We start from the raw sequence: 13,552 nt of genomic DNA on the forward strand, positions 1-13,552 counted from the left end.
AGGACAGAGAAAGAACCAGGCCCGGGGGTATACAAAGCAACTCCAGCTTCTCATGAATCCTGGCAAATGATGTGCAAACGAATAATTGGTGCAGAGTGGTCAAGACTTTACATCGGGTAGGCCTTCCTGAGATGTCTATTATCTGATGGCTTGAATAAGTAGGTCTCTTGTAGTATTTAATTGATGAAAGCTGAATCATGGTCCACAGCAGTTTTGAGGAAATATATCAGGCAAGGCAGGGGGTTACATGGCCTTATTAAACATTCTGAGCTATTTATTAGATGACAATACGGGCATAATTTTATACACCCCGTGATTGATTCTGTTGATTAGAGATCTGAACTCCGTGAACTGGACTTTGCTTTCAAATTTTTTTCAAGCCTGAAGAATCCACGAGGTCTTGACTGTTTCTGTTGGTTTATCTCTGTAATATGATTGTCAAATGTAATACCCACACACATGGAAAGAGTTGTGGCTTCCACGACCTGGACTGGACTGGACATACGAAAGAAGTCAACGACCGACCAAGATTACGAGCTCCACGGATGCAGTGGTGCAGGGAAACCATTGCAACTTGAGGCCCTACAAAATTTCCACCCTTTAAAGGGAAGTGGAAGGAATGAGGCACATGAAACTTAATTTATACCAAGGAAGAATAATATATATGTTTTTTAAAGTTACTTGGTACCCTCGTTAGAAACACAGTAAATATTGAATACTTTCTTTTGTTTGGTATAATAAACATAAATAGAAAAGTAACAAATGGTTTTTGTGATTTATCAATTATACCTTTATTTAGTTTGTACCAAAAAAAAAAAAAAATAAACAAGTAAATTTGATTTAAACACTAGGAAAAGCATAAAAGGGGTATAAGGTGGCTAGTTTCTGAATATGATGATAACTTTTGGACGTCTTTCCAATTATCCATAGAAACAAGTGAAAGCCCCACAGATTTATATGAAAGTGGATCATAGAAGTATCCCACTCTGATTTTCAGTTATATAATATTCTAGGAAAAAGGAAAAACAACCACAGTTTCCTGTTCAAAAAAAGAAAACTACAAAACTCAGTTTAATGCAGAAATGTTAATAAAATCTCAAGAGTATCATTTAGCTTTTCTTTGACTTTTTTGTTTTTCTCAACTTTTCAGCTCAACACCAAATTGTTATTATTATTAACTTAGAAGCTTTTGTCTAACCAACGTCCTATTCGGCACATACTTAAAAGTCATGTATTTGATAATTTGTAGTATAATTGATTACTCTATCTGAATTGTAATTGCATAATAAATGTATTATATTTATATAAATTAGTTTAGATTTGCTCACATCCATGTACTAAAACAAAACAATCAATAAAACTTTCTTTTGATAACCGATTTTCATTATTTATATCATTCCAATTCCTAATTCAATAATTATAGATGACTAAACTGAAAATTGAATTTTATCATTAATATCACTTTGATATACAATTAATATTATCTTTTATATAACAATCATTTTAACTTCAACTATACGTTAAAACAAAATAAGTATTATACTACAGAAAAATCAGCGTAAATTTCAATTAATATATTTTCTCTTTGTTCGAACCAAACTTCCAAAAATAAATATAAGATGCAAATTTTTCTAAGTATATTTATTATTTTTTATTTTTAAATGAAGGATAAAATGATCATTAATTAAATAAATTATAAAAAAATAATAAAAAAACAACAATTAGGTATCATAGTGATATTAATAGTGAAATTTAAGTATCAATAGAATTATTTGTAATTATTCGGATATCAATATGACATTAATAGCAACATTCGAGTACCAATATATGTTTTGGGGTAAATTACATAAAACCCCTATGTTATGAAAAATAAGTTGAAAATTTTTCTATGTTAATAAAATAGGCAAAAAAAAAAAAAAATCTTGTGTTATTGTAAAACCTCGAAAAACCCTCCTTCCATCAATAACAAACGGAGAGTGCATTAGATGCATTGGTTATGCAATATGGATATTTTCTTCTCAGTTTTTAACTAATAAATATGGTGAAAAATGATAAAAATACCAGCTCTATTACTTTTATCACAAAAAAAAAAAGAAAGAAAAATGGGAGCTTGTAATTTGATTTTAGATAATAATGATATATTATTAACTAAGTTATATTATTAAAAAAAATATATAAGCAAATCGAACGCCTTGAAAAAAAAGGGGTGTCCCCATCACTTGGATCTAGGCGACGGCAACACCCATATCTTTTAAGCGATGTCACCGTAGCCCAGAGGTTAGGGATGATGGTTGTTTGTTACCTCCTTCGTGTATATATTTATACACTACATGTATTATATATATATAAATTAAAAATATCTCTATATAATTATTTACGATTTGAACTATTCTTTTTTTACCATCAAAGATCAACTGCCGTTAAAATAAGGTATAATGAGTAAAAGATTAAAAACTTTAATGCCGTTAAAGGAAACAACCAATATGACAGAGTATACATTATTTTAAAAAATACAAAGATATTTTGCTTAAACATAGGGGAGTTTTCAACTAATTTTACCTAATACAGAAGGAATGATGTAATTTACCCTAAGTTTTACCCCAAAATAGTCTACACCCTTCTCAACATAAGTACTATGATTTCATTAATTGCAATTGATTGGGAGTACAAGTTCAACTACCATCTTAAATGAATAATCAACTGTTCATACACTTAAATTTCCGACCTTGATAGTTTCCTTTGTAAAACTATTACACACAAATCTCCGATACTTCTCAAATCCATTACATTCTTAAATCATCGTAATTAGACAATCTGAAAATTGGGGATTGCAATTTTACTGTTTAAATAAAAAAGAGTAGTTGGTGACGCGGTTGGAAGGAAATTCAGTTTTCGCGTGAAGAACTTTTGCTGGCAGTGGGCTGTCTGTCTTGCCTCCATGTTCTCTGTCTCTTTCCTCGCCCTTTTTCATACTGCTAATCAATTATTATATTGCACTCTGTTATTCTTCTTTATAATATTATTGCACCATTTTCCATCTACCATTCTCCCTATCCATCTGCATGATATTCTTGGATCATAGTCTAATTACAGTTGATTGATACCGAGCTGGTTTATTGCGGAAACTGGTATCTAGAGAGGGAGATCTGCAATTGGAATACCGCCATCCCAAGAGTTCTTGAGCGATTTTGGGTGAGAAGTTTTATGGGTTTATGCAGATAGAAATTGATCTGTTGGATCGAGAAGAGTTGTCCTCTGATAGAGAAGAATGATGGGTTTAAGTCAGATTAAGTGTTGTTTGATTCTGGTTGTCTGTCTCTCACTTTCCACCGCTCTTTCCGCTTCCACTTTCATTTCAGGTTTCTGGGTTTAAATTCAATTTTTAGCAATGTGTTTGAGTTCAGCAGTTTGCTGATTCCTTGATTTGTTGTGTTTTTTTGTTTAATTGATGCAGATGGTATATTTGGACCTTCAGTTTTGAGTGAGAGGAGGCTTCTTCAAGCTAAGAAACGTAGGTTTCTCTCTTCTCTTACCTTCGATTCTTACTCTTTGTGTCGCAGTTTTCTTATTTATGGTTATCTAATTGTGATAATTTCAAGTAGTTTCTTGTTTTGGGAATAGTTATCATGCCTGCTATTGATCTCAAATTATGGGTTCAATAAAATCCTTTTCAGAGGATTAAATGCTCTAAGTATTGTATGTGGGGGCGTAATCAAGAGAATGATGAATTTGGATATTCTCCTTCCAAGTGCAAAATAAATGCAAAGCTCCCAGTACAGTTTCTCTGGTCTTCCCCCATTCGAGCTTGGGGAAAGGCGGTGGTGTTTTGGTCTCCAAATTTGTAGATGTGGCAATTCTTTTGTTACTGATCTGAAGCTTTAAAACTAAGCTTGATTTTCCTGTTTACATAGCCAGATTCGAATTTAAGGTCGATATGTCATCATAAAAATGCACTTGGGTTCAAGAGTATGCGATCATCATCTTCCGAATCAGATTCGGATATTATGCTAAGCTGATTTGGAATAATATTGGTAATATGCTTATGGTTCAGAGCGGTAATGAACACTTGAACCCATAAAGTTTGAAGTATAAATTTGGCAGGTGCAGTTTGAGTGTTAAGAACATGTGTTTATATTCAGAACTGTTGTTCTTCTTTGTTGGATTCTTCTGTGACGGATGTGGAGATTTTCCCTCTGGGAGATTTCGGGCGTTGGAATTTTGTATTCCTCACTCCTCATACGGCCTCCATCTTCTGGGCCTGGATGGTTGTTCTGTCTCTTTGCATCTTATCCCACAGGGAAGGCATTTCCTATATGGTAGCACATATTTGAACAAAAGAACATAGATGCCAATTAGTTAGGGAGTCAACATGTTGCAAGGTGCATTTCTTGTTCATTATCTGTTTCTTGCCACTACCAACCATAAAAATGATCACAATCTGTAAATGACTGAACACTGTGTGATCATGAAAACTAAGATGATTTTTTTTCCTGTTCCTTCCAATGGATTATAGAACTCATATGGATTTTTAGATGGCAAAACGCACACAATTCTAACTTTATATTAGAAGGGTATTGAATATAATTGATTCTCTTCAAGAACACTGCCTGGTGGATCCCACAGTTTTCAAGTTTGCACTGACTGTCATTCATCTTGCCTTGTTCACAGCTTGCCCGGTGAACTTTGAGTTTCAGAACTACACTATCATCACCAGCAGATGCAAAGGACCGCAGTACCCGCCAAAATTGTGTTGTCCAGCTCTTAAGGACTTTGCTTGTCCATTCGCAGATGAGATAAATGATGTAACAAATGATTGTGCGTCAACAATGTTCAGCTATATCAACCTCTACGGGAAGTATCCTCCAGGCCTATTTGCTAGTGAATGCCGGGAAGGGAAGTTAGGGCTTGAATGCCCCGCACCACCCCCAGGAGAATCAGAGAAAGCCACTACTAATAATAACAGTGGTAGTCAGATGATATGTAGCTTGCTCCCTGTGCTGATGCTCACGACGGCTTCCCTTTTGTTACTGCAATTTATGTGAAGGTCTCCACAGTCATTTTGTTGTTATTTTATTTGATTCTTTGTCAAATCAAATTTATTCTGAGAGTGTTGAGGGATTTATGTGCTTCCACTAAATTTATAATGGTTGTAGTGTTTCTCTACTTCCAAGTTGTGGTTCCTTGAGCATTCGATGGTCCTTGTAATCAGACTGATGCAAGTCTCTCTCTCTCTCTTCGGCGTATGGCTTAATTGAGCATATAGCAAGGCCTGGAAGGTGCATGCATCTCCATCCATATGGCCTTTGAGATGCTATACATTACATAGCATGGAATTAAGCCAATATATACTGAAAGACTGATTTTACTGCAAGGAGATATGATAAAAGTCTCGTAATTGTCTTGTGTGAGCCTTTTAATGTTTCATCATGGAGACTTGCTCTCTCTGGAAGTAAATATGCGTCTTTGAACTTGCATGCCATATAGCTTGCAGGCAAATGGGCGGAATTTGGTAGCAATATGCAGTAAATAACTGCAACATAACAACACGTCAAATGAGAGAAACAGTTTGCAGGTTGCTGATCATTTTACCATTATACATGAGCGGACTTTTGAGAAAAGAATCACCCAGCTAGACGAATTGAGGACCCCGGCGAAGGGTAATTTATTGGTAGTGCCAAGTATGTCTATACATTGCTTTCATTTCTTTGCAGGTCTTACAGAGATAATTCCAATGTAGACGAAGCTCTTATCTATAACAGCAGATATAACCCAAAGAATGGAGCTTCAAATTTTTAAATCAAACACTCACTTACATAAAGAATCTGCTTACTTATGGGATACATATCTAGGTTCACACTGATTTGCTACTACCTTGGCTGCTTCATGTGAAGGGGTTCACCAAATCAGCTTGCGTTTGGACCAATGCCGAAATTGCTTCTTAGTCATGCACCAAGATCTATAAAACGTGCTCAACTGCATCCAAGAAAGAGGCATTAGTAGACCATATATAAAAGGACAAGCAAAAAGTTATACTGAGTTAACTGCATTTAAACACAATCAACTACAACCATCCAAACTGTTTTTTCCCTCATGCCCCAAGCCAGGAAAGATGTTTTTATTCTGGAGTACCCAACAACCCAACCACTCAAAATTGACTTCACAAGGTTTATATTATAAGAACATGCATTCTTCCTAAACAGTTTCTTTAAGAGCATATCTCCCATTCCCTCATAGATGGAGAATCACAAAAGCAGTGTATCAAGCCCTAGTAATTTGATCAACTACAGGATAATATCATTATGCCTACTGGCAGTGCTAATATCTCAACCACTGCATTAAGCATCAGAACTAAATAGGAGACTCTGTGAAAGTAGGTAGCACTTACATTGCTAACAAGCTTTGCTCCATACCATGCAGAATCTGTACCATAAGGAGGAGGAAGAACCCGAATTCCACTGGATATGGAAGGTGGTAGAAGGCCATACAGTTCTTTCTCTAGTCTTGCTGGAAAGACAACAACAGTTTCATCAGCTTCCAGCAGATAGGAAAGCATCGCATCAATAATTTCATATCTTTTACTTAATCTAGCCTGCAGAAGTCAGTTGTTTTCATCAACCAAAAAGGAGTTCAAGTAGAAAGCTTTACACCTGCTAATCCTGGCAAACATGCAGTACCCCCGGTCAACACTACAGTTTTATACCAATTATCATCGCCAGTTAATTCGGCGTCATGGCAGTGATCCATGCATAGTGCCACAGCCTGATGCAGACCCATTGCCTGCCTGTAAATACCATGAGGCACAAATCAACCCATCAGGAAAAAAAAAAAAAAAAATAGAAAGAAAGAATGAAAAAACAAAAAGAAAGACAAATCATCCATTTTGTCCTAATGACTTTCACTATTTATATCTTAGCACTTCAAGTACTCATCCAGAATAAATCTTGAAGGGTCTCCAAAAATAGCAACTTCTTAGATGACCACCAGTAAACAACCATGTACACCTCACATAGATGCTAGAAGAATAAACACTTCAGTATATGGTTTCCCCTAATATTGCAAGTAATGTGTACATCTGGAATAATATCTCCCCAGTTTGAAAGCGTTCCTTTGAAAGCGTAAACCAATTGTTTGAAGTAACTGCAAAAGATGCCTGTGTATCTTTGGACAATTCAGCTTCATAATCAAGAGCAACATAGCATAGGTTCTGCAAGTCCAAAAACCCAGGAAAATTCAGTCAACATGTGATTAAATCATGCAAAGTACCTCACAGACCGGAAGAAATTATGATACAGGAAAAAATAAACATAGATTCAGCCGCTCTTGAGAAGTGATCCTTCCTCACATGAAGCGGTCTGAAGACTAGTTAAAGCAAGGTATTTCAATAGACTAATGAGACTACCAAGTTTACATTCAAGATTCTCAACACAAGAGATATCAAATTGACAAGGTTAAAAGCACCAAAATTAAAAAGAGATTCGTACCTCCTTCAACGTGCGGACAGTATAAAGTGAATCAAAATGTATATTGTTCTGTTGCATCCGATCCCTAAGGAATCCTGTCAGTTTCAACGCTCCCATTCCTACAACTTCTACACCCACTTTATGCATCACCTTGCCATGTAAAACTTTGAAACCAAAAAAATGTGAACAGTTAATCTTCAGCAAATGTTCGTGTGAAAACAACCTACAAGTTTATCAATTTTCCTTGAGGAAGTGGAACTGTCTCATAGAATGACACAAAATTTAGATGCATAACTGCATATCAAATATGCCCAAAGTGCTAGTAATAAGTCAACTTACTTGGAACGACAGAGATTTGATGGAAACCCACATTGACGACAACTCCTGAAGTTCGCCTTGCCGCAAAGAGAGCCAAGGTGGCCTACATTTAATTCTTGATGCTCAATTGTTGATATTTGATCAACATGATAAACTAGCATGGCATTGAAGTTATGCTATCTGTTCTACATCTAAGTTAAACCAAAAGCTGGAAACCACTCTCTGGTTTGGATATAAATTTAGAACCTCATTGACTGAAAAGCTGACAATTTAAACACACAGTAAACGTGAAGTGCTAATTATCTAATAATCTCTAGTTTGATTCAGTTCTCCAATAAAAGTCAAGATGTTGACCTGCTTGTTAAGAACCATTTCCATCAAGATACATTCGTGAAAATGATTGCATAGAGTTGTTGCTCATAAAAGGGCCTAAGTAAAGATGATTAATTTCCTGTTCAAGTTAATAATTGAAGAGTTTTTCCACATGGGTTTATTGAAGAAACACCTGATTGATGGCACATACAGCAGGGACATTCATATCAAATAAAGTTGAGTAGATGGCATCCTTTAGTTGTCTTCGAGAACTTTTTGCAGACTCAGTATCTGGTTGTTATGGTAACAAAGACCAGCAGAAAACATTAGCATATGAGCAAAGGTGCATATCTGGCCAATTAAACTGACAACTAAAATGCCAGAAGTAAAAGGCAGAAGGCATTTTAAATTTGCAAATCAAACTGGCTGAAACACTTTCTAAACACGGTTCTTCTAGATGTAAACCTATGGTTTATATTCAATCCAAACCAGTTACATAAAAAATGTGAGTATTTTAGCAGACTAGCTGGGAACAATAATCTTCGATTCTTCGTAGATACATTCTGAAAAATTAATTAAAAGTCAAAGTAGAAACCTGGAAATTATGATGAAAACATAAAAGATAATTCCAAGAAAAGGCTTTGAAGCTTACTATCATAATGACAGAGTGGTATTGATACAACAATTGGTTGTGTTGATGCTTTCACCTGCATCCTGCATGCATCAGTCATATTTGATTCAGACAAATCAAAGAAAAAGAGGTCCGGACATGAAACCCGCATCAAATAAAAGTAGTGAAGTGCCAAGCAATGCAAAGTTATACATAGTCTTGAGCAAGTAGTTTAAATGTTAAAAAAAAAAAGGCTTTTGACCTCTTTATCACACAAATAAGATAGGTAGCCAAATTCAAAATTCATATAATGACCTGTTGCAAATTGTTGAAAAGAAATGTCTAAGTCTAGAAGGCATTGGAGACTCGATATTTCCAAATTCCTGCAAATTAAAGAAAACTTCATAATAAGTTGAAGTGGGTAGAATGCTTATATAAGAATTTGGAGCTCCAATCAGCAAATTCCTGTAAAACCATTATATTATGAAGACATGCAGAAAGCTCACCAAAAATGTTGCTGACCTCCCGGATGGAGAGGTATATTTGCTCCACCCATATTTACAATACCCTGAGCCACCTAGTAAAAACATGCAAAATTAAAGCAAAAAAACCTACTGAGATGCAAATGATTATAAAACTCTGAAAAGATCTATTTCCATCATGTAGCAACCATCAATCTTCCATTCAATACTTATCTTTTCTTATTTCCATTTCAATGGTCAATAAATAAACAAATGAAATATAAAAGCTAAAATAGGAAGAGGATCCAAGAAACAAATACACGCGCTCAAACGACACACACATATATATGTATGTATGCATGCATGTGTGTATATGTACGAATATAAAGCTTTTTTCTAGTTCGGATGATAAGTACTAGGTCACAATTTTGCAGAAAGGGTATAAGTACCAAGCATTAAATACATACCATCAATTATAAGAGCTCCAGGGACTTCCACGCGCTGACCATAAATATGCATAAATGATAGATCGTGCATCTGAGAAGGAAAAACTCTGGAAGTACAGTATGATAGTGAATTATTGTGTAATTCAGATGTACTTCAAATACAAAGTAGATAAATCACCAATAATTGTTTAGCCCAAAATTAAGTGTATGAAAGAAGTAATATGTTCAGACAAATTGATTTTCAACTGAAATATCTTTTACGACCACAGTTGTTCCAAAGTTGATATGAAAATTAATTCAACAGTTGCAGGGGAAGGACAGAGCACAAAGTTCTGAAATGTAAAACTCTGAAGGTTTCGAAATGTTGAAAATGCAGACAATTTGGTTACATTTTGATGGAGAAGGCTGGAGTATGGAATAACTTATTTCCATTTCTTAAAGGATGTGCAACATCAAATATTTACATGAAGATGGCTTCTTAACCAACTTCTGATGAGTCAAAAAGGATTATTAAGTTGAGTGTCTTTCATGAATAGAGAATACACAATTTAAGAAAGCAACATGGCTGATTCCCAAGTGCCACAATAGAAGAGGCAGTCCCAAGAGTGATTTGTAGTATTCAGGTGAAAGAGACCCATTTCCACTCCAGAATTTGTATCAAACTCTGTCGAATTCAGGCTATCAGAAGGCACATGTTCACATTTATCATACACCCAGTAGCGATGCTAGAGATTTCACTCTCCTGAATTGTCATATACGAACTAATCTACCAGCAAAACTAGTTCGACTCACCATCATGAAAATAGTAAAAGAAGAATATAGTTACACTAGACAAAACCACTAGCCAACGGGGATAGCACAAGTTTTGGACGCCAAGCTAACTTAACTACCTACCATTGTATTACAGTCTAGTCGCCCAAATTTAACTACAACTTATTAAGTTCTCAAACCAAGTACCAGACCACTGCACCAGTTCTAATTCTCAATTACTTGCAACAGGACATATCATAAACAACATGATTAAGCCAAAAAAATCACCAAAAACAGAGCTCCAGAATTAAGCAATTAACAAAATCAGATGCATAAAATTCAATATGAACGAAAAGCAACAAACATAAGCCCTTTGTCTTTTTTGCCCAATAAGAAAGAGAGTAAAATGTCGGCAGAAATCGTACTGAAGAGGATAACCCGATCGCAAGTGAGTTTCGGAAAAGAAAACGGAGTCCCAGGGCTCCGGCTGATTCTGCAGAAAATAAATCCAAAGCCGATTATCCGACACTAAAAATTTCCAGGCTTTGCACACCGCTCTCACTCTCGCCGATTCTCTGGGACCAAGAATTTTCAGAATCTGCATAAAAATATCGATGGGAATCCTGTCGAACTCCCCGGTAGACGAAGTCTGGATGTACATCATCTGAAGGAACCGGTCGTGGTCCGATAGCGGGTTCGGGTTGGACATGTGGGCGGAAGCCGAGGAGGAACCCGATCGGGTGATGACGGATACCCAAACCTTCCGAATGAGAGAAGTCATGATTAGTACATCAGATCAGAATTAGCGTCTCGCTTCCCAGTTTTATTGTAGTGAGAATTTGGATTTTTGGGTGTCTGGTGGGCGGAATTTTGACGCGAGTGAAAGCGCGGGGGAGGGAGCATGAAATTCTGCCACGTGGTCGCGGTTACAGCCCAGAAATTTGTGGGCGATGATCGCTAACTCACGCGCGTGCTTCACGTGTGTGGTTAAATATCGATCATTCCACCCAAAACGACCTTAATCTTTTCTTTTTTATTTTTTTTGAATAATAATAATTTAATTTCATTATTTAATGTATTATCATTAATATATTCAATTCAAAAATTTATTAAATACATCAATAATTCCATAGAAAAATAAGATAAATTACTAAATATGCATACCTCACAGTAGAAAAGAATAATACAGAAAAATCTTAAATATTTATATGATATTCAAAATTATAAACATAAATTATTTATAGTACTGAGAAAGCATTTAAGAGCGATCGGCTTTGCATAAATGATGTAACATTGGCTATCAACTTATAGAGTTTCACATAAATCACAAATCATTGCCACTAAAGTTCCAATGGTGTTAGTTGTGTTTCGGAGAGCAATTTATATTGCATTTTTTATTTTCCGATGATGAGCTGGAGCTGATTTTGAGTTGGGCATCAGATTTTTGTTGGGCAGTTGCTTCTAAAAGTTTCTGCTTTAACTTTGAAAGCAAGGCCTGATTCTCCTGGTTCAGTCGTTCAGCTGTCTTACGCAATCTTTCATTTTCGCGAATCATTTGACAATTTTCCATGTACAACTCTAAGTTTTGCTTCTCCATGATAACTTGTCTGCAATATAATAGAAAACACGCATGCTGTCAGGTGTTAAAATCGAGAAAGTATGAATGAATCTCATAAGTGAATGATTACTGCACATCATCGATGTCTATCAATGGGAACATGTTTTACAGCATGTGCATGCCTGTGTGTGTGTGTGTGTGCGTACTTGTATGCATGTGAAAACTGAGGTTGGAAGAGAAAACAAACACTATGCAACAACAAGAAGTTATTCGATACTTTGAAATGATATCTAATCCTGCGATTGGAAAGCTGTGTGGTGGTGTTAGAATCATAGGAGCTATTTATATCCTCTTAAATGGCAGGCCTCACTCTATCGGCAGGCACACGAGAAAAGCACTAGTGCTCATAAAGCAGGATAAACCTACCTAAAAGCATGAATTCTGCCATTTCCTACTGTTAAAAGACATGCAAACATGCTTTAGCCGTTGAGTTACGTTATGTCTAGAGTGTTATAATAGGTATTTTCAGGCCATATAGCACGTGAAAATTGCTTGTCTGTAATTTGCGTGAGGTCTGAATTTAGGGAAAAACAAGACATAAAACAACTAGAATGTTAGTGTACATGGGAAGATCAATCAAAAAAGACAACTTTGTTACCACAAACCTGTATTCTGGAAGCATGAAGGTTGTTGCTAGCATGCTTTTGCATGCTAGTATAGCTGTATTTTCGATGGACTAGTAAAATACATGCGCGTTACCCGTAAAGCATAATTATTTTCGTACATGTATTAAATTTATATAAAATCTCATAGAAAATTCAATAAATCATTTAATATATTTTTTACAGCACACCATCCATAAATACATTCCATCTCTAAAAAAATCATATTTAACCCGAATAAAATAAACTCTATTTTTACAAATTACCAATATATTACATAGACATTAGAAATCTAAATACTTTAATAAAGTTTGGTATTAATACGCATTTCTAAACAATAAAAAGGAGAAAAGTGTAATTATAGTTATTACAAAATTTATAATACAAATTTAATGAGAATCTAAAAACTATATAATTATGTAACTAAAGCTCTCAATTTAAGATATCACTAACAACCCACCTGATAATATTCATGATCACTTTATGATTCAGTTCGGCTAATCACTGTGATTTATCTCCTGAAAAATATATGCAATGAATGAGTTGTCTATAAGTATAGCTAATAACTTATACATATGCAGTAAGTCCAATTTCATGCATTGACACTAGTCAACTAACATTCGTCATGCAATTAGCACAAAATCATGAAGTAAACCATACCACAATCATATATCAATCCACCGTACAATATACCTGAAATCCTTATTTATCTTCTTAATTGCTTTGCTTACCTTAATTGGAGTACATCGGTCGATAGTTTTGCCGACTATCATATCTCAACCAATTTCTTATAATATACAGAAACGGACACCTGTCAAATGTAATATCCTCACATCACCCTAGTATGTAGCTATCAGTACAGGATATTTTCCACTTACAAATTCTTCTCATATCAAACTACAACTAATACAAGTACTTTTTTTATTCCAAATGTTTCCTATGTCTCTAGTTTTTATATACAACAAGAATCATATA

General features: G+C 35.2%; 2 protein-coding genes and 1 long non-coding RNA gene across 3 annotated transcripts; 1 reads left to right on the forward strand and 2 right to left on the reverse strand.

Annotated features, from left to right (window-relative positions):
• On the forward strand, window positions 2,826-5,395 carry LOC105175030 (GPI-anchored protein LLG1-like). The gene is made up of 3 exons (XM_011097338.2): window positions 2,826-3,359; window positions 3,455-3,511; window positions 4,669-5,395. The coding sequence occupies exons 1-3, from the start codon at window positions 3,269-3,271 to the stop codon at window positions 5,040-5,042; spliced, it is 522 nt and encodes a 173-aa protein (XP_011095640.1). The 5' UTR covers window positions 2,826-3,268; the 3' UTR covers window positions 5,043-5,395.
• LOC105175032 (actin-related protein 8) lies at window positions 5,631-11,280 on the reverse strand. Its single transcript, XM_011097339.2, has 12 exons — window positions 10,783-11,280; window positions 9,629-9,714; window positions 9,207-9,277; window positions 9,016-9,083; window positions 8,743-8,804; window positions 8,284-8,381; window positions 7,800-7,881; window positions 7,482-7,624; window positions 7,071-7,204; window positions 6,648-6,781; window positions 6,386-6,504; window positions 5,631-5,973 (listed from the first exon to the last, which is right to left on the reverse strand). The coding sequence occupies exons 1-12, from the start codon at window positions 11,136-11,138 to the stop codon at window positions 5,896-5,898; spliced, it is 1,431 nt and encodes a 476-aa protein (XP_011095641.1). The 5' UTR covers window positions 11,139-11,280; the 3' UTR covers window positions 5,631-5,895.
• On the reverse strand, window positions 11,755-12,238 carry LOC105175033. Its single transcript, XR_848879.1, has 2 exons — window positions 12,193-12,238; window positions 11,755-11,964 (listed from the first exon to the last, which is right to left on the reverse strand). It is a non-coding gene; the product is annotated as an uncharacterized LOC105175033 (long non-coding RNA).

The sequence above is a fragment of the Sesamum indicum genome, linkage group LG12, assembly GCF_000512975.1.
Source record: "Sesamum indicum cultivar Zhongzhi No. 13 linkage group LG12, S_indicum_v1.0, whole genome shotgun sequence".
Taxonomy (NCBI): domain Eukaryota; kingdom Viridiplantae; phylum Streptophyta; class Magnoliopsida; order Lamiales; family Pedaliaceae; genus Sesamum; species Sesamum indicum.

Bases quoted from the DNA above. Each gene is read 5' to 3' on its own strand.
- LOC105175030 (XM_011097338.2), top strand. From the start codon at position 3,269: ATGATGGGTTTAAGTCAGATTAAGTGTTGTTTGATTCTGGTTGTCTGT. The intron at 3,360-3,454 runs GTTTCTGGGTTT...TAATTGATGCAG, and splicing joins CGCTTCCACTTTCATTTCAG to ATGGTATATTTGGACCTTCA. The intron at 3,512-4,668 runs GTAGGTTTCTCT...CCTTGTTCACAG, and splicing joins GCTTCTTCAAGCTAAGAAAC to CTTGCCCGGTGAACTTTGAG.
- LOC105175032 (XM_011097339.2), bottom strand. From the start codon at position 11,138: ATGACTTCTCTCATTCGGAAGGTTTGGGTATCCGTCATCACCCGATCG. The intron at 9,084-9,206 runs GTGAGCTTTCTG...TTTAATTTGCAG, and splicing joins GGAGGTCAGCAACATTTTTG to GAATTTGGAAATATCGAGTC. The intron at 7,625-7,799 runs GTAAGTTGACTT...TTGGTTTCAAAG, and splicing joins TCAAATCTCTGTCGTTCCAA to TTTTACATGGCAAGGTGATG.